This window comes from Bombus huntii, chromosome 1, assembly GCF_024542735.1.
Source record: "Bombus huntii isolate Logan2020A chromosome 1, iyBomHunt1.1, whole genome shotgun sequence".
Lineage (NCBI taxonomy): Eukaryota > Metazoa > Arthropoda > Insecta > Hymenoptera > Apidae > Bombus > Bombus huntii.
This window is the reverse complement of record NC_066238.1, coordinates 20,542,664-20,563,159: the sequence shown is the minus strand read 5'-3', so window position 1 is coordinate 20,563,159 and position 20,496 is coordinate 20,542,664. Positions and strand designations below refer to the sequence as shown.

General features: G+C 28.3%; 6 protein-coding genes across 10 annotated transcripts; 3 read left to right on the top strand and 3 right to left on the bottom strand.

Annotated features, from left to right (window-relative positions):
- Positions 1–282: 282 nt before the first annotated feature.
- On the bottom strand, positions 283–1,226 carry LOC126864869 (histone H2A-like). Its single transcript, XM_050616724.1, has one exon. The coding sequence runs from the start codon at positions 1,015–1,017 to the stop codon at positions 643–645; it is 375 nt and encodes a 124-aa protein (XP_050472681.1). The 5' UTR covers positions 1,018–1,226; the 3' UTR covers positions 283–642.
- Positions 1,227–2,863: 1,637 nt separating this feature from the next.
- LOC126864878 (histone H2B-like) lies at positions 2,864–3,549 on the top strand. The gene has a single exon (XM_050616737.1). It carries the CDS (start codon positions 2,957–2,959, stop codon positions 3,326–3,328), a length of 372 nt encoding a protein of 123 aa, XP_050472694.1. The 5' UTR covers positions 2,864–2,956; the 3' UTR covers positions 3,329–3,549.
- Positions 3,550–3,748: 199 nt separating this feature from the next.
- On the bottom strand, positions 3,749–10,386 carry LOC126864713 (nuclear pore complex protein Nup154). The gene is made up of 27 exons (XM_050616323.1): positions 10,317–10,386; positions 9,849–10,029; positions 9,633–9,770; positions 9,438–9,534; positions 9,191–9,354; positions 8,944–9,089; positions 8,593–8,858; positions 8,270–8,520; positions 7,941–8,194; positions 7,693–7,866; positions 7,490–7,598; positions 7,203–7,414; positions 7,029–7,126; positions 6,766–6,955; positions 6,601–6,695; positions 6,447–6,543; positions 6,299–6,376; positions 6,030–6,226; positions 5,798–5,945; positions 5,485–5,717; positions 5,236–5,383; positions 5,074–5,166; positions 4,871–4,991; positions 4,688–4,792; positions 4,484–4,601; positions 4,283–4,405; positions 3,749–4,161 (listed from the first exon to the last, which is right to left on the bottom strand). Exons 2-27 carry the CDS (start codon positions 9,982–9,984, stop codon positions 4,035–4,037), a joined length of 3,918 nt encoding a protein of 1,305 aa, XP_050472280.1. The 5' UTR covers positions 9,985–10,029; positions 10,317–10,386; the 3' UTR covers positions 3,749–4,034.
- Positions 10,387–10,498: 112 nt separating this feature from the next.
- On the top strand, positions 10,499–12,674 carry LOC126864805 (coadhesin-like). 3 transcript variants are annotated; one of them, XM_050616591.1, is made up of 8 exons: positions 10,499–10,718; positions 10,784–11,017; positions 11,087–11,253; positions 11,453–11,487; positions 11,577–11,632; positions 11,713–11,877; positions 11,976–12,263; positions 12,467–12,674. In XM_050616591.1, the coding sequence occupies exons 1-8, from the start codon at positions 10,649–10,651 to the stop codon at positions 12,526–12,528; spliced, it is 1,077 nt and encodes a 358-aa protein (XP_050472548.1). In that variant the 5' UTR covers positions 10,499–10,648; the 3' UTR covers positions 12,529–12,674. The 3 variants fall into 3 exon arrangements, with proteins under 3 accessions (XP_050472548.1, XP_050472558.1, XP_050472540.1); XM_050616601.1 differs by having other exon boundaries at positions 11,976–12,240; positions 12,467–12,634; XM_050616583.1 differs by having other exon boundaries at positions 10,513–10,718; positions 11,976–12,609.
- Positions 12,675–12,707: 33 nt separating this feature from the next.
- Positions 12,708–14,840, top strand: LOC126864886 (uncharacterized). The gene is made up of 7 exons (XM_050616746.1): positions 12,708–12,887; positions 12,971–13,294; positions 13,360–13,510; positions 13,584–13,737; positions 13,804–13,988; positions 14,053–14,167; positions 14,241–14,840. The coding sequence occupies exons 1-7, from the start codon at positions 12,801–12,803 to the stop codon at positions 14,383–14,385; spliced, it is 1,161 nt and encodes a 386-aa protein (XP_050472703.1). The 5' UTR covers positions 12,708–12,800; the 3' UTR covers positions 14,386–14,840.
- LOC126864721 (eukaryotic translation initiation factor 2-alpha kinase) lies at positions 14,679–19,797 on the bottom strand. 3 transcript variants are annotated; one of them, XR_007689318.1, is made up of 14 exons: positions 19,306–19,794; positions 18,633–18,756; positions 18,387–18,561; positions 18,143–18,299; positions 17,890–18,064; positions 17,557–17,818; positions 17,349–17,462; positions 17,067–17,250; positions 16,898–17,003; positions 16,597–16,802; positions 15,768–16,500; positions 15,357–15,701; positions 15,081–15,271; positions 14,679–14,927 (listed from the first exon to the last, which is right to left on the bottom strand). XR_007689318.1 is itself a non-coding variant. In XM_050616348.1 (13 exons), the coding sequence occupies exons 1-13, from the start codon at positions 19,428–19,430 to the stop codon at positions 14,853–14,855; spliced, it is 2,781 nt and encodes a 926-aa protein (XP_050472305.1). In that variant the 5' UTR covers positions 19,431–19,797; the 3' UTR covers positions 14,679–14,852. The 3 variants fall into 3 exon arrangements, 2 of the variants coding, with proteins under 2 accessions (XP_050472305.1, XP_050472290.1); XM_050616348.1 differs by lacking the exon at positions 15,081–15,271 and having other exon boundaries at positions 19,306–19,797; XM_050616333.1 differs by having other exon boundaries at positions 14,679–15,271.
- Positions 19,798–20,496: the final 699 nt, after the last annotated feature.

Genomic DNA, 20,496 nt, shown 5'->3' with positions numbered 1-20,496 from the left:
AACTAAATAATACTAGATAATATCTTTAAATATATTGTAAATTGATGTACAAGAAATTAATCCTAAAGTTCTTAGAAAACCTATTTTAAAGCAAAGAAACTTCAGTATAAAAATAAATTCTAAGTTCATAATAATATGAATGAATACAAAGGCATTAAAGTTAGAGAAGCTTTATCATTAACATTAGCTACCAAAGATTATAAGATAAAAATTATACTAAACAGGTGTATTTAAAAATGGAATATATATATGAAAAAATACAACTCAAAGAAAAGGAACCAATTCTCCTTCCCACATACATTTATTTTGCAATATTCAAAATTCCTAATGTAGCGTTACAGACGTAATTTCGATTACTCAATAGTTTTCAAAAATAAAAAATTCACGTGTTGTATAAACCTATAAAATTCTTATAGAAAATAACAAATTTGTTATTTTAACTATTCAAATACTTTTAGTATAAAAAATTCACATATCAAATCTATAGAATTCCTATACAAAATAAATATTACTTCATTTAATCAAATACTTTTAGTATCAAAAATTTACGTTAAAATACAAATTATTTTCAAACAGATATGTTCCCCTGTATAAAAGTATTTGTGGCCCTGAAAAGGGCCATTTATGTTATTAGTCTGAAGTCTAAGCCTTTTTTTCAGTTTTCTTTGGCAGAAGTACAGCCTGAATATTTGGAAGAACACCTCCTTGCGCAATGGTAACACCAGACAGAAGTTTATTTAATTCCTCATCGTTGCGGATGGCAAGTTGCAAATGTCTCGGAATAATTCTAGTTTTCTTGTTATCTCGTGCGGCGTTTCCCGCCAATTCGAGAACTTCAGCAGCCAGGTACTCCATAACTGCAGCCAAATAAACTGGAGCTCCAGCACCGACTCTTTCAGCGTAATTTCCTTTTCTCAAAAGTCTGTGGATACGACCAACTGGAAATTGCAGTCCAGCTCTGTTCGAACGAGACTTCGCCTTAGCTTTAGCTTTTCCTCCTTTCCCACGACCAGACATTATCGGTTAACTTTTGGATATAAACAAACAGATCACTAACGTTACAACTGTTCGCTGCAACAAGCAGGGAACTACTGTTTTCGACTTTACCATTTCAGCTATTTATAGGCGCAGCGATACCTACTCCCGGACCAATCACTAACAAGTTCTATTGTGATTGGTGACAAGAAACAGATGTTTCGTACAACCGCTTTATGTCCTCTCTCTCTCTCTCTTTTCGCGCTCTTTCTCTTTCAGCATATGTAATTATTTTATTCTATAACCTGCAAAAAATATTAGGGTAAATAGTTTAATATATCTACATAAACTATCTTTGTTCGAAATTTCTATTTAAAAATAATTTCCATAAAAATTTCGTAAATATGAGAGTACGTACATATATCTCATAACTTTCTTTTCTTTTCTTCCTTTTCACTTTTTCAACAACATTATTTCTTAGGATTTGGCATTTTTGAAAATTACAAAGCCATTTCAATTATTTTTTTATAGTAGCAAGTAATAGTTACATAATATTGTAGTATAACTGTATTTAAATAATATTTTGTCATAGATCCTCGAGAATCATAAACTATTCATTACGAGAAATTATTAAATAGCTGATATAAGAAAGTTAAATAAACTATAATTCTTTACTTCAAACAACCTATTTCTAATCAATTTTTTGAAAAATTTACTTTTCTTGGTTGTGTTACTCTTTCAGTAAACCGGCGATAGCTTGAATGTTAGAACGCTTGTAATACGAACATCTGTGGCTCTCTAAGAAACTCACAAAATGTATAATCGTCTGACATAACAAAGAACAATTCTTTACAATGAAAAATTTATATAAGAGAAAAAGAAACTGAATATTATATTCGTATATATAATATTTTCATATATTACATATATAGTAATATATACAACGTATAGCTATAAATAAAAGTATGGCAACAATACTTATTTTGTACAGTATTGTAATAAAAGTATACGTACAATTTTGTAAAAAATACAAACTTTGATTTAATTTCGTCGTTTCTTAATAAAATTACATATGTAATACCTTTGTTCGGAATAATATCGACTCTAGAATCAAAATATTTTCATTTGGTATTATTACTATTACAAAGTTTAATATCATTACTTGTGATATGTTTTGAAAATTCATTGATAAAAGTACTTACAAAGTTCACAATGGTTATATATTTAGAATAGTTCTAAAATCGATTCCTTTATCGACTTTATGATACTGAAAACTTACGTTTTATTAAAAAGTTCATTATCTACTTTTTAATATTTATTTCTATCGTACAACTATTTAATGATAATTCATTGTCATTAAATAATCCATATATTTAAACTTTGGACCTGGAGGTAATATTTTACCAAAAACGATTGCATAACAAATCCCAATTTCTACAGATTCACCCAAAATTCTATAAGAAAATCTATTTTATGCTAATTCAGCCTCTTCATTCATCATATAAGGCAAGTAAGATCACTATTTTTCAATTATTATATCATATTATAATATTCGATTAATTAATCTCATACTATAATATACATAATATTCTTTGTAAAATAGTTCAAAATTATAATCATATTCATATTATCATTTAAATATAATGAATTAATTTAGTCATATCAAATGTTTATAGAATGTAAAAAATACACTTTTATAAAAAAATGAGTATAACTCAATGTTTGGAGCACATAAAAACGCACGTAACCATGTGTGGAATACATTCTATGAAATCAATTTCCAGGTAACAACAACAGCAGCGCGCCAATCGCGTGGCGAGGAATTCCATCTAGCGAGCATGAAGTGCCCTGATTGGCGCGCTGCTGTTACGTGATTTGGCTATATAAAGGAAGGGTTGGCATTGGATGAGCAATCTACAACCGACTCTTGTAACGGTTACATCGTTAGAAGTATTGAATTTTGAAGCGTTCTGCATTCAACATGCCGCCAAAAGTAAGTGGAAAAGCTGTGAAGAAAGCCGGTAAGGCTCAGAAAAACATAAGCAAAGCCGATAAAAAGAAGAAGAGGAGAAGGAAGGAAAGTTACGCTATCTATATCTACAAAGTGCTGAAACAGGTGCATCCTGATACTGGTATTTCTAGCAAGGCAATGAGCATCATGAACAGTTTTGTTAATGATGTTTTTGAACGTATTGCTGCTGAAGCATCAAGATTGGCGCATTATAATAAACGTTCTACAATTACCTCTCGGGAGATCCAAACTGCTGTGAGGCTACTGTTACCTGGTGAATTGGCTAAGCACGCAGTAAGCGAAGGTACTAAAGCAGTCACCAAGTATACCAGCTCCAAATAAGAAGATATATCTAAATTGATACAATAAACTGGCATTGAATTTTAAGATTGATAAGCAAAAGAAATGGTCCTTTTCAGGGCCACCAAATTATATTAATGTTGGAACATTGTTCGCATATAGTTAACCTAAGTTACACATATTTGTATATCCTTTGCAAAAAGTTTTTAAAATTCATTATGACTGTTTTGTAGTATAAAATAGGATGATGTCTTGAAAATGGCTTGAGAATGTTTCCATTCATACATACCTTAATTAATACCAAAAACTTAATACTTGTTATCAATGTAATAAGAATTTTTTATTATACGATGTTAGTTTATCATTCTAAAAATGCATAACTGAAATCTTACATAAATATGTTTTTAGTAAGCATAAAATATAGGAAACTGAAAAGACAAAAGCCTCAGAGACTATTAGATGTAAAATAAGTAAAATTTTTTTATTATCACATAATGTAATAAAAAATGAGGTGATCTGCATCATAAATATCAATACACGTAACTTTTATTAATGGAAAGAGACGTTATAATATTTATGACAACATTTGAGCACTTGTGGTTTCTTCGTATTTACACTTTATATTGTGTCTTAATAAAATCCTTTTCTCACGGAACAAAGTATTTCAGTCATTTTATATTTTAATTTTCCACGATTTATACGAATTTATGAAATGTTAGTTTATTATAAAAACAGTAGAAATTCTTTCTTACATACGAATTAAAACGTTTTGAATCGATCTAAGTTTCGTTATTAATTCTTGTCCATGAGGCTTGCTATACAATGTAGTTAAACACTTTGAAATTACGTCTTGGCACTTCGTTATTATTTTTCGTCTGCAATTCAATCAATTATTTTAACATTAATCGAATAGAAATTAAGTAACTGTCACATTTTGTCATAATTATTTTTATGATTATCTATTGATTTATTTTCATGACGCAGTAATGTACTTACTTAACGAAAGTATTGGTAATGTTCGAATGAGATATAAAGTAATTAACTAAATTTGCAGTCGATTCGATAAGGTGAAAATCATTTCCCTCGTTGAACCAAGTTCGAGTATCTTTGCCAATCATTCTGAAAACAAACATTATGCATTTATTTATTAAGTAAAATATAAAGAAATGGATTTATCAATAAACATATTCTACTTACTTGTAAATATCTAAGAGATCCTCCATTGATACTCCTAACTGTAAAAACCCAGATATAATTCCATTATTTGATACATTTAACTTACATGCTTTTATTTCTAACTGTTTTACTAGGAAGTCTGAAAAAATATAATACATCTTATAGTTTCATTTCATATTATATTTTCATTATATCATAATGGTGATAAAAGAGTTTTGTTATTACCAACTGGAAAACAGTGTGGTGATCCTGAATACTCCTGTCCCAAGGATATAATTTTGCTCATTAAAATAGTCATTTTATCTTCTGCTGTTGACGCATCTTTTAATTCTGTAAATATGTATTATCAAAACGTAAATACGAGATATTTTTTCATTCATATAAATGTATAAGGTAGAATGTTAATACCATTATTTATAATATTAGTCCAAATTTCCTGGATTAACATTGCATCTTGATGACCAGAACAATGAATTATAGATAATTTGCACTCCCACAATTGTAAAGGGTCCGCATATTCTTGGTACAACTACAATGAATGATTAACAGATATGAATCCTGAAAGTTCCATACAAATATCTTAATTCATAACATACATGGTTGGATCATACCTTTGTTATATCAAGTAACGAAAACTTTAATGCTCTAGATGCTTCATCGCTGAGTCTACCGCTTAAATGTTGGTTACAAATTGTATCTAATATCTACAATATGATGACAACATACAAATCATATTCTAAATAGATTTTGCCATAATATTTATAATCGCTTACCTGTTGTTGTATTCTAGCAACTTCTACTTTGTCTTCTAATTCACGTAAAAAAATGCCAAGGTATGGAGCGTATCCAGCCTGGTCACTTCTCATACAAACCACTGCTCGAGCTAAATATTCAACTCTCTGTGATAATGTTACATTTGATCTATATTTAAAGAAAAGAAAAGAAAATGAAAATAAAAAATAGTTTCCTGAAATCAGGAAAAGAGGTGTAAATTTAATCAAAGTTATGTGCGTTATACGTACTCTTTAGTTGCTAAAGCATCCAATATTTTAGCTGCAGCAGCATGATTTTTATTTTTTTCATAAAATTGCCACAGCAAGTCTGGCGCATTGACTCGGGTAAGATAAGCTTCTAAAGAAGGTACTGCTAGAGCAACGAGTTCTCCATGAAGCCTTCTTTCTATCATCCAAGCATACACTGAAGCGTGGAGAATTTCACACTTAGAATGTAATGCGTCAGTTATGATGTCATGCAACTAAAAGATATAAATATTTATGTAAAAGATCCAGTAAATTTATTGGAAATAATATAATTTAAAAGGAAAGTATATTTTACTATTTCTTTTGCTGGTGTAACAGGCATAGTTGAGCCATTTTGTTGTGGAGGACCAGGTTTACTGGGTATGGTAGGTGTCAATGGATTAGAAATGCTTTGATTATAAAGATGATCCAATAACGTGGTGAATTCTTTATAAATCTCTAATCTATATACAAAAAATTATCTGAATAATTAGAATATGTGATATGTTAAACATACAATTATTAAAATGTTATTTTATAATCAGTACCTTTTTATGTAAGCAAATCTTCCTTCTTGATCTTCGATTGGTTCATTATTTTTATAATAATGTAAGGCAGCATTATTAGGGTCTACTCTTTCTGCACAACAGAGACATAACTCGAGTACACCCGAATAAAATTGACAAGCGATAAATTGTTGGCATACTGCACTTAAATTTAGTCTGGGAGCAACTTCTTTGCAAAGCTAAGGATGTGAATGTAAACAGAGAGCATAAAATTGTACAAATAATGTTATACATAATATTAGAATGTTTACCTTTAAAGCAGATTGTAAATAGCATTCCTTCTCTTCTGGATTTGTACAACTTTTTGCTTTCAAAATTATTTCATTAGCCTACAATTTATAAAAATGTTAGCAATATATAAAAATAAAATCATGATTCTTTTAATTTTACTTCTTGTACCTTAGAACAAACAGCATCCTCACTTCTATATAAATTTGGACAAACTTCTCGTAATCTTTGACTAACAGCATCAACAGATGCATTATCTCCAAGATAACTGTAGATTTGTAAAAATTAGTACACCGGATTTTTATTATTTATTTAGTTCACTTACCTATCTATAAGATGAATGATCAATAATGAAGAAATTTCATGTCCAATTAAAATTAAATCTCGAAATGTAGCTGTAGAAAATTGATTAATTTGGTCCTATAAATTATTATAAATATTAATATAAAATTTTCAACTTAAAGAAAATTGTAATATGTAATTGACTAACCTTTGATAAACAATTTACAATATTATTTAAATGGTTTTCACATAAAATTTTCCAAAGTTCTAACACTTCACAAGCATGAGTAATGAAAATTTTTAATGCAGCTAAAGAATTCCTTTCTTCGACTATTGGTTCTTGGTAATGACTAGGTATAGTTGTTTCAAATCCATCAGTTATTCTAGTAGTACCGTGTCTAAAAATCGATAAGTAGTTCAAATAAAATTTAATCATTTGTAAAGCTGTTGAAATAGTATATAGATACACACTGCTTAGTAATGTGGGTATTTTTATTGAGAAACGATCTTAATGCTTGCAGAAGACTTAGAATCCAGCTAACTTGTCTTGTTGAAATTGTACTAGAGATCTGAAATTATAATATGAGTAAAGGTTAATATACAGAAACAAAAACAATGAAAAAAATTTATACCAATTTAAGTCACCTGAGTTTTGTTGTTTATAATTTCTTGTTTAATACAACGCATGTTCCATATTGGTCGAAGTATTCTTCCTACATACAGATATAAACCATTATGTTTTGCAGAAAATTGTTGCAGAGAAATGTCTGTATTAAGTCCAACTGGTGCATGAGGTCGAAATCCTTGAAGCCTTAAATCATAGTTTGGAACTCTTGGTGTCGATGTGCGCATATCTCCTATGACATTCATAAACTATATACAGAAAAACTTATAAAGAAAAATAAAACTTTCATATAAAATTAATGTAATACCTGTATTTATATTAGTAAAGTTAGTACCATGTACATCAATTGCAGGTCCAATGCTTGTCGTTCGTTGACTACCATATAAAAAGAATGCTCTTGTTGCCCATTCTGCCAACTATACAAATTATAATTAAATATTACTTTCTAATTTTACAAAACTTAATTTTTATAATTAAATTTTGATCTTAATTTTTAATCTGAATCAGGACCTCAGCATTTTGAGAACTTTCAAGCGTGGCTAAAATAAGACAAGTCGCACATGCTTGTTCCAATGATTGCGACTGAAAATATGCGCGAACGGCTTCTGTATCAGGACCACGTTGTTCTAATAGAAGCTGCTTTAAGATATCCATTGGACGAACTTGAACATAAATAATGGCACCCTGTAAGTAAAGAAATAAACAACTTGTAAAAAACTATATCTAATAGATTTACAGACCTTTAATTAATTATATACCTGAGAAGTCAAAAAGATAAATTTTCGTGGTGCTTCCATGTGCTGCCTTACAAGAAGAGGAGGTTCTTCTTGTGTAATACTTTGTTTTTCAATACATATAGCTGGTTCCACAAGAATTTCTGCCATTGCCCATACGGGACTATCGAGGGATAAAGGACTTTGAGTTTCAGCTAAATAATTTGTGAATGGATAAGCATCATTACTTAAACATAAAGCAGTTTCTGTATCTCCACCGCAAACAAGAATTAATGTTCCTATAACAGATATATACTGCATAGTATATAAATTTTAATATTATGTCCTTAACAAAAAAATATTGAAATGTATACCTTTCCTATAATGTGCCATTTGTACTTTCCTTGGCCTCATTACTGTAGCATTAGCAGCATAACCTGGTGGCAATCTAACATGTATTAACTGCAGACCTTGAGGTCTTATTGTCGGATTAGCAACTGCAGTGCAACTGAAGTAAAAGCGTGTTCCAGTAGCTGCAACTACAACTAAGTTTAAATGTACTGATTCTGACTCTGTAATAGCTGATATGCTCACCAATGGTCGAAAATTATTACTATCCAGTGTTCTAAAAATGATAAATGTAATATGAATTATAATTTCAATTATTTAAAAATAGGTTTTGTATAAATATACATACTTAACAACATGAACAGCGTTTTGTACTAAGGAAGCTTGTGACAAAGACGCGACTTTGGACGCACCATTATTATCAATATCCCAAACTGTAATTGTTCCCTTATCACCGAGTGTGTATAAAATATTTCGTGAATCATCAACGGAAATTTGTATTATTGCTTCTTCTTCTGATAAAGCTATAGTGACAAATGATGGAACTAAAAATGATAATGGACCTTCAGAATGATTTATTTTTTTACAACGTTTCCCAAACCAGCTACTTTCTGCCTACATAACGAACAGATATTAAAGTGATTAATTATGATTTTTATATTGATTATTTTTATATTCATATTTGTGTAGCAAAGTTTACCTGATAATATATTTCATAAAGGGATCCATTTCTACCACCAAGGAAAATTCTCCCACTATTAGTGTTAGCTATTGTTGTAATGCCAATCCCATCCGTAGCAACTGTGAAAATTGGTTCAGGAACTAGTTGCATTTCTGGTGAAGTGCCTAAATTGAAAATTGAAACAGTAAATAAGGTTTAGTAAATAAGGTAACAATAAGATTTAGAAAAGATGTAATCTTCAAGTAAAACTGAAACTGTAATATACCATCACTGGTTTCTGTTAATGTAACTCCAAGAATAGTTATTTCCACTGTAGTTGTAAGAATCAACAAATATTTTACATAAGATTGAAACACCCCTGCTTTGGGTTTTACTAAACCTACACTTATAATAGTTTCATTTAACCCATCAAAATATGCAACATCAGACCTAAAAACATATCATTATAAATATTAATTACTTAATTATGATACCTTGAGAAAATATTTTATAAACTTTAAATAAATTTTTACTCATTTTCATATGACCAAACATATATATCACTATCAATTGTAAGCCAAGCTTTTGAAATTTCTGTAAAAAGACCCATCATACAATGACATTGCATATCTAATCAAATATTAAGAAATTATATTTTTTATATAAGGAAGCAAACAAAACATGCATATTACGAATATTAAAGAATGATCAATTATATAAAAGGATACGATGAAAATGTTCCATTATCTCAGATGGCAAAGAAATTTTACTATATGCTTTCATTTGATTTATATTAGGAAAACATAATGACATCCCATTTAAATTTGGATAATCATGATCATCAAGACCACTAACAGTTGGTCCACCTAAAACAAAAAAGAGTTTCTTTATAGAACATAGAATAATAAAAAAATATGCAAGAGACAAGAGAACAACAAATTTACCTTGTACGTTATATCTCATAAGATTAATTAAGGATGGAAAGTTGCTATCAGCTGTAATGTGTATATCAACCACTTTCCCTGCCATTTCTAAGGCATCTAAGTGTATTTTAAGCGGTTCCATTTCAGTGAGGGTCATGTTTGTACGGTACAGGGAAAAATTAAATATTAAATACACACAGAACTAAATTCAAACAAAAAGATAGAAATAAGATAATAGTAAGGGTATTAACAAGTTTTAACGTGAATTATTATTATATAATTATTATCAACTAATATCATTATCCTTATGTACTTATAAATAATTATCTGACTTTTTCGTCTAAACATCCTGTGATTAAAGGTTAGACTTATTTATTTATCTAAACATTGAATAATATTGAAAATAATAGGATCTACTGTATTGTTTTTTAAAAACATAATTGCATCTTAAAAATAAAAACGTATTCATTTTACTTAAGAAACACTTACTACAATTTATTAGAACTATTTTTATATTTTTAATGACATTCACGAGGCTTATGCCGCTCGCGCCACACAGGTAAATTTTAAGTTGTATTATCATACAAACTATATACGCATACGCGAAACTAATGAATCTTATTGGCTTGAATTTATCTGGTACATAGGAGATAAATATGTTTGAATTCAAATTGAATCTCTTTATGCATTAAACAATTTACGCTTAAAATAGGAATATACTAAATATAAAATATAACTTATAACTTTTTTTATGATTCAGTACTTTTAGTACATAATACAATAATAATAATTATATTTTATTTTCTAAATTATTACATATAATGAAAATCTTGCCATCTACAATCTTTTTCCTAATATTTCTCATTTCACCGATTTTTCTTGGTGCCACTGGTAAAAGATTTATCAGATATGTTTCATATTAATAATTTAATATATTGTTAATACTTTTATTGCAGATAATGTAATGAATGCAATGCAAAACCTTTACTGCAATCTTGGATTAAAACTTGATAATTCATGTCCCATTGATGGTGGCTGGACATTTTGGAGTCCATGGGGTTCTTGTTCTGGGAAATGTGGATTTAAAGGAAAAAGAATGAGACGACGTACTTGTGATAATCCTGTGCCTTCAAATAATGGAGCCCCTTGTATTGGTCCTAGTTATCAAATTGAAAATTGTCAAATTACTGGTACAACCAAAAGTAATAGAATATCAATATAATTTTACATGTAATTTAATGTAATAAATATTTTTTTAGGATGCATGATGAATGATTACGAAACAGTTGTAAATGCTCATCCTATACGTAAAGGAGAATTGAAAATTGTAAAGAAATTTCATAAAAAATTACCAGCTTTAATAGAATTATGTTTTCTTGTCGATTGTACATTTTCTGTTGTAGAAAAGATTCTTGGAAAAAATGTGGTAATAAACAATAGAATTTGTAGTTATTTAAAGAACAATCTAAAAATAATATTTTTATATACCTTCTATAAAGATGCTTTACTGGAATGCTATGAATTGTGTTAAATATGATATTGGATGTCCAAGTAAATAAATAATTAAATACATATGAATATTTATATAAATGTATGAATGCATGTGAATAATAAAACATTTTCAGACTCTGGTGGTTGGAGTGTTTGGGGAGTTTGGTCGGTATGTACTGCAACTTGTGGCAAAGGACAAAAATATCGTACAAGAATTTGTAATAGTCCAACTCCTTCAAATTTTAAATTAATGTGTAGTGGTTTGGCATTTGAAATGAAAAGCTGTGTGGGGATTAACTGCAGGAAACTCTCAGGTATAAATTCCCAAGGTCTGAGTGTTAATTTATATGGAATATAATTTCTAAATTATATATTATCTCATTGTTTTCAATAGGGAGTACTTGGAGTAATTGGAATGAGTGGAGCACATGTAGTGTAAAATGTGGTAGTGGAGTTCAAACCAGAAAACGCTTATGTTCAGAAACGCAAAATTTGCAAGGAACTTCATGTAAAGGTCCATCCAAAGATATAAAAGGCTGTATAATTAATAATTGTTCTAGTAAGAATGTTATTTTATATAAATACAATATTGTACATTTTCTAGAAATAACTTGTACAAACTGTAAAAATTATTTTATAATTATCAATTTTTATTAGTAAATGGAATGTGGTCAACATGGATGGTTTGGTCACCTTGTACTTCAAGTTGTGGGATTGGTACACAATTGAGAAATCGAATGTGTACCAATCCTTCTCCGAGTGGTAACGGTACATCTTGTGTTGGTTCAGCTTCTGAAGTTCGCCAGTGTTTTACTAAACCATGTATAAATAAATTACATGAAGTAGTACACTTTACTGAAAGGAGTAGTCTTCAGTATGACAAAACTGGAAGACCTTCACGGTTGCTTCATATGTATCTAAGGTTTTTACCACTGTCTCCTTTTGGTATGATTATTTATCGTTTTGAAAAGGATTGTAAAGGATCGATGTGTGACTTCGTAAAATTGTTTCTTCAAAATGGGAAGATAGTACTTTTATCTCAAATTGCTGACTGTACATTAGCTTTAATTCATGAGACCAAATTGGAAGTAAGAAATGTTCTATTTTATACATTAATTGTTTTGTATTTGATTTATGTTGTTTTTTAGATTGGACAATGGCATGTAATATTAATTGCAATATATGGGACACATGGAGTATTACGTATTGATGATGGTTTTCATAAAGTTACTTCTTTTTCATGCATTCCAATTTCATATGACTTGGATCATGCAATGGAAGTCGGAGGATTTCAAGGACAAATTCAAGAACTAACAATTAATTTTGCACTTGTTCAACTCCATACATCAAAAGTTATTCATATTTATTCAGTTCTGCAATATTAAGTGAATAAATATATTTTAAATATAAAATATCATTTAGGATAATCACAGTACAAAATATGTAAATCTTTTATCCAGTAGTAACAATGTTCGATATTTGATGGGAGATGACAATGAAGGTTTTATTAACATTGGTTTAACAGATTCAGTTGCAGTATCATGTCCAGAAAGTATAGAATATTGGCAAGTAAGAAATTAACAATTGCTATTTAATCAATAATATTTTCAAAGCTATTATTTAATAATAATTTTATAATCATTATAATTTAGATTATAATTGCTATAAAAATAGAGAGCCTGAATGGACTTATAGCAACAATACCAGGTGATTTCTTCAATAAATATATCTTATTATTGTTAGAAGAGGGAAAAGTAAAGCTGAAATTTTATCAAGGAGAAACTTCTACTGCAATTGAAAGTATGGAACATATTTTAATAGGAGAATGGTTTGAAATAGTAATAGCTCATGATGGTAAAAACATATATATGCAAATTAATGGAAATGAAAAGAGATATGTACCTTTAACTTTGTCAAAGACAATAATTACATCAAGAACTGACATATTCTTAGGAGCTATACGTGATGATATGAGAGTAAATAACTTTATTTAAAAGAAAAAATCTGTTTCATATATGAAATTCACAATTTTTTATAATAGGGGAAGATATGTTCTAACTGTGTAGACATACCACAAATAAGTTTTACTCTTGGATATCTCAACATAAATGGAAAAGAAATAGATCTTATATCATTACCAGTTCTAGAAATAAGTAGCAACCGATTTTCTAGCCGTACTATTAGTATATCTGGTAATAATTCTTAATATAGTATTATAAAGATATCTAAAACTCAATAATATAATTCCACATAATAATATTTTAGATTATTATGAAGAAATACCATTACTCTTAGGTCAAGAACTTAAATTATCATGTGTCTATAATACAATTCCTCTTGAAAAAGAACACACATTTTCTAAACAGACATATGTTCTATGGTTGATAATGGATAAATTATTAAAATCTTATGGAAACAAGTAAATATGTCAAATTCACTATTGTACTTTTTATATTGATTTTGTAATATTTAATTTTCCATCAAGCAATGATTTTTTCAATCTGAAAGATGATGGACGAGTTAGTACCGTTAGTATTGCAAGCTATATAACTCGTGATACAATAGAAAACTTTTATTCGTGTCATATTTATCATCATAGAAATAAATCAAATAAAGATTTAGGTCCAACTCTCTTTACATTTGGTATTACTGTGATGAACAAAAGTGAAGGTAATACAGTCGTTTTTAAATAAAATAATTTATTTATGTTTTGTAAAAAACTTTGATCTCTTAGAATTTGAAAGTACAATTTGGAAACAATGGAGTCTTATCTGTAAAGTTGTGATCATGTGTTTCATATTCTTGATAATTTGGTGTTTATTAGAAATATTTCAGGATGCTCGAAATGGGTAATTAATTAATGAACTATTTTACAAAACTAGAAGTTAGAACTGAAATAAAATAAAGCATATGATATTTTAGGCATGGTTTTTATAGACTTCCACAAATGCTTAACATCAATCCCACATCCACTATAAATTTCATCTTATCTAAGAATGGTGTAACATTACTTGGTAGTCAGCAAGCTGCAAATGAAGTTGTATCAAGAATTTTAGAAGATAACTGAGCTTTTTAATTAGACAAAGGACAAGAAGTAATATTAATAATATAATTAACATATTAGTACACTAATAACTTATTTTGTAATACAGAATTTATAAAAAACAGAAGTATTAATTAGTGAATTAATAAAATTCCCATATTCTTTTAATGTTATTACAAAATACATTTATATAAATCTCTAATTGTAACAGTAGACATAACTACTTTCAACAATATTGAAGGTAATATCAATATTCTCTAAGTCACAGTAGTATGAAATAATACGACTTTTGTAGGAAAATATTTAGATGCTACAAATTAATATAAAAAATATATTTATACAAGTATTGTCTTACAGTGATGGCAGCTTATATTTACAGTTTAAAGACAATATAGCAAAAAATGTTGCGTCAATTATTTAATATAAGACAAAACAGCCAATATATGAATCTTTACCAAAAAATCATAAATTTATTTCACGCTTTGTATTGTTTACGTGAATTGATGTTCGTTCAGGTAATTCCGAATAAATGCTGTTTTATAATAAAACAAGGCAAGCAAGTACCCCTGTTAACATAACGTTAAAATTTACAATAATATTAAAAAATATAAGATAATATATAAATACATTACACAGGACGTATAGCTACATCTTTTTTTATATTTCAACTAATTATGAGAATATAATTATTCAATTTGTTTCTCAGGATTCACTATTACCATTACTAATCACAGAAGAATGTTGTGTTAATTGAGACAATTCAAAATGCAATTTTGTATCTTCATCTATACTGAGTCCTCAGTTAGTTATTAGCTATTTCATAATTTAATAATGGTGGCTTTGCTTTAATGCCTAATATTGTAGGTCTTTTACTAGGATTTTCATCTAACATCATGTTCAACAAATTGTACTAAAAATAAGATGTTTACAATTGATATATTTTAGCCAAAACAGAAATTAAGATTATTTAAGGATACACTATATGATTTCCTTACCTCGGCCGGATAATCGTTACTGAAATCTTTTGGAAACACTGACTTTCTTAAGTTTATAAGGGCAACAATTCTTTCCATTTCAGTAACAAATGGAATGAGGAGTTCAAATAAAATAATTCCTAAAGAATAGATATCGACCTTATAATTATAGCCCTGACCATTTATTTGTTCAGGAGACATATAAAGATGAGTACCGACATATGCGGTATGTAAATTATTTCTAAATGTAACGTCTTCGTTCTCTGAAGGAGTATGAGCTTCATTGTAATCTTCTGTTATTGCAGTTACAAGGCCAAAATCTCCAACTTTTATTTTATTATCGAAAGAGAAAAATATATTTGAAGGCTGAAATTCATTTCGTTTAAGACAACAATTTTTACTTTCGCGGAATAAAATATTATTTCAGATTACCTTCAAATCACGATGAATAAGTCCTTGTAAGTGAACATATTCCACAGCATCAACTATTTGCTGAAATATGTTTAATACACGACGATAATCTCGTATTGACTGCATTTTTAGCCATTCTCTGAGACTTAACCTTTGGCACAATTGCATTTGTATGTAAAGGAACATTTTTGGAGATTTACGTGTATTCGACTTATTATTCAGATCTAAAGAAAATGATCTTTGGCGTTTTTTCTTCACTTCTTTTCCTGGCACTCTACTGCCAGTGTCTTTGAATATAATGCTTTCAGAATATGAACGATTAGTAGCTTTTGACTTTACTTTTTCAACTCTGTTACTGGAATGAGATGAACTAGAACTCTTAGTAGTAGAGTTACTGATACTAACAAGATTTTCATCCTGACTTTCTGATTGGGATTTTACAAACACAATAAAGGAATCGTCATTCGAATCATTATTCAATTCATAGGCCTCACAAGCACTATCTATCGATGATTGATCAGTCTGATTGACATTAATGCAAACAGAATTATTCATTTTTGTTTCCGTATGAATTTCTTCTGAAGTAAAATCTAAGTTTGGCAATGTAATCTTGTTTATCCACTGAGGATCATGTTTTTCTTGCCATCCTAAGGGTGGGCACTCGAGCCATGCATTAAAGTACCTTACAATATTTTGATGATCTAATTTAGCCAATGCTTTTACTTCTCGCATTACACGTTCTCTTGAATATGTACTGTTGAACAAAACAAAGGAAGAGCTTGTAAATTTGGTTGTACTTATTTTTCATGTTTGACTGTACTGTATCAAATCACACTGTAGAATTTTATACCTGTTTGGTAGAGCAATCCTTTTAATAGCATAATTGCAATCATCTATTTTATTTTTTGCCTCAAAAACAACACCATAACCACCTTTTCCCAAACAATCCACTGGTTCAAAATCTGTGAGATAACGTGATTTAAAATTATCGATTTCCTTTTCATCAGTAGGTTGGTTATTTTTATTTGTCTCTATATGTCTTTCAACTATTAAAGGCTAAAATTCCATATAAATATAAATATTTTTAATTCATGTTCAAGATTAATATTTTTAAACTTTATAATATTAAAAAGATTTATAATATTCTTTACCGGAAACGCTGCATCTTTAGCAACTGTTGTAGCATTTAATAGACGTTGTGTCAACATAAAATTTAATAAAATCGCAGTAGTAATAGATATTATTAAAACTTCCTTCCTATTGAAAAGATTTTAGGTTAAGAATTAATATTTTATACCTTTTTTATTTCATTTTACATACCACCAATACCATAATGATACAATGATAATTTGAACAGGAGTATCCTCATCCTCTCCTTGAGTATTATTTTCCTTAAACGATTTCCGTTCTTCTTTGATAACCATCAAATTTGAAGTAGTATGATTACATTGTTTGTTATTGTCCAATTCTAACTGATCTGTTGAATACAAATAAAATCCATTTCCTAAAAAAAATTTGTATCAAAGAAATTAATGCCAAATATTGAAAGTATGAGTCTGTTTTTTACTATTAACAAAATCTTAATATTTTATATGTATATACCATTTACATATTCCGAATTATATAAAACTGACAATGCAGTGATGCTTTGGGCATCAGTTATTTCAAATAATACATCGTCTTCCTTATTATTGTTTATTGAATGATCTGAAAGAGCTTGTTTAATTACATTATCTGAGATATATTATGTTCTACCATAATATTATACTTGTAGACATATTTAATGAAGGATAAAACCAAGCTCTCATACCAATAGCAGGGTGAGGTTGCCATGGATATTTCGTATGCTGCATATACCTTGGTGATGCATCTAATGATTTATAGAGTTCTGTATTTTCTTGTACATATAACTGCCTGTTGTGCATGCCCAAATAAAGTGCTGGACTAGCTGAAAAATCTGTACTCCAAAACCGTTGTGTACTATCAAATAAATTAATTTCCTTCAAATTTTTATACCCATTGCCTTTTGTACTTGCATCTTCACGCCATATAGTAACAACTGGAGAATCAAACTAACAATACCAATATATGTAATCAGTACAGCTTAGCAAATATATTTTATTCCTATAATTAATTAAATTACCTTATATTGCCACAATTTCACGGTAGGGTCATTCTTATTAACAGCCCAAACCAAACCATCAGGTACAGTAACTTTAATTTCAATATCTAAACTATGAGGTGTTACTTTATTTTGGCAATACATATCAGAATAAGGAACAAGTACTAAGTCATGTTGCCCTACACTGAAGTTCCATCTATTCCAATGTAAATTCATTTAATATAATATTTTTCATTAACAACATTTGATGAATTTTATATTTTATGAAATTTACCTCTCAATACCAGTACGAGGTTCAACTGCTCTTACAGTTTGTTGAAATCTTTGAACAATGATCACTTCTTGTTTGATATATGTTTCTCCATCTGTGATGTTAATACAACCACTGATACCACATTCATATAAAATTTTCCCTGTTATGCTTGAAACACCTAGTAAGAATACATATTTCATTTTTCTCTTCTATGTTTTATATATTACTAATTATTCATTTATAGATACATATTAGCAATATTTACCATATGATTTTACTTCTCTACCACCCGAGAATATTAGATCATCAGAGTAACGGAAAGATGAATGCAACAACTGGCTTGCAGATACTGGTACTGCTTCTAAACTTTCTTCATCAAATTGATACAATCCACCGCTTAAAGATGGAATTAGACGAACCCATTTTCCATTATTATTAAGCTATAACAAAAAGAAAGTTTAATATTTCTCCATAATATTAAAAATGTAAAATATATTCAATATTTATTTACTTCTCTATGATGAATATTTGATGATAGCATAGGTTCATTAAATTCTAATGTCCATTGTTTCTCCCCAAGATTGTTAGCATCTAAGGCAGATATCTTCCCATCCAACGTACTTACAAATAACAAACTGCAAAAAAAATATAAAAAATTATATTTTATTACATTGAATACATAATATGATGCTTTATCTACAAATATAATAAAATAAAATAAAAATAAAATTATGTAATAGAATGTAGTACAATATTCAGAATATAATTCTCCTTTATATAACATAAAATTCTCTTTTTTGATTGATTGTGTTTATTTTACATGACATATTTTACAAAGTTTCAATAATTAATAAAAATAATAATTTATTCCATAAATAAAGTATTTTTAAAAGTGATACAGTAAAGTATAATAAAGCTTCTACGTCTTCTTACAAGTGTAAAAAGTAATTCGCAGTAAAATTTCATGGTACCTAATAAGCATATACATTTTTTAATCATTTCAGGTATTTGTTCATACAAACACTCCATAATATAATAAATACCTTAATGGGCTGGTGTACAACAATTGAACGGTGTTATCATTCATTTTGATTCAAGTAATGTTGGTCAAATTACAAATATGCGTAACAGGTACATTGAATTCAACATTAAATATGTGCACAAAGCAATTTGTATTTATTTACCTGCGAGATGATTTCTGTTCACAAAACGTTAACTGTTTGATATCGCCGCTATCGATGAATGGAAATCTGAATGAAATTATACATAACAAATGAAGTGTTAGTCTCCATAAGTGTGTAAAAGACATCTTTTAAGTTCGAAGCGATTGATTAACTAAACACATTTTGCTCTGACATTTACGCTAAAATATAATACGTATAATATTTTTATCGAATATTACGATAAAAATAAGCCAGATATTGCTCGTTCAACATACAACAACGAATCATGGTAAACTGATAAACCGCAAAAAACATAAGTTCTAGCGCCATCTCACCTGTGCATACGTGCAAAATAACATACAAGAGAAATAGCATATGATTAAATATTTTAAAATATTGTTTACATCTTCAATTACGTTATTTATAAGTAATAATAATGATATAAATGAAGGAATTAAAGAGTGATATGAATTCAAAGAAAAAGAGACTGGAAGAGATTTAAAGAGATTAACAGAGAAGAATATGTATATTTAGAAATACCTTACATCAATCAGCAAAACATATAATGTACAAATGCATTTGCAAAACTATTAATCAGTCAATAATATAATTTATAACGATATAAAATAATCTTTCTTATTAAACAACATGAATTTAAGGGATTTAAAAGGTACATAATATGAATTGTATTACAAATGTTCTATAAAGATTACAATTTAATAAAATTAAGAGATTAAAAAAAATTTTCTCTAAAACGCAATTATATACATGTTGCATAAAGAAAATTGTATAGTATTTTAAGATATAAAAATATAGAGTACAGAATATTTTTTTATTAATTTTTTTCTTTTTTTAAATATAACATTTTCAATTTAATAATTTAAGTTCCATTTATTTAAAAATTTTCTAGATTTCATATAATATAAGAATAGTTAGTTCTTCTTTCATAAAAAAAATTTAAAAAGGCTATGGAGATAACAAAAACGAATAGTTTTTTTAATATAATATTTTTAATTTAATAATTCAAAATCCATTTATTCCAAAATTTTCTACACTTCATATAACGTAGTATAACAATACCTTTTAATTAATTATTTACATATGTAAATAATTTTCTGTAAGTTTATCAGATATCAAATCCCGTATTTATAATTAAATATTTTGTAATGTCCATTACTGGCAAAATTTAAAAAAGCCATATCTATAAAGGAG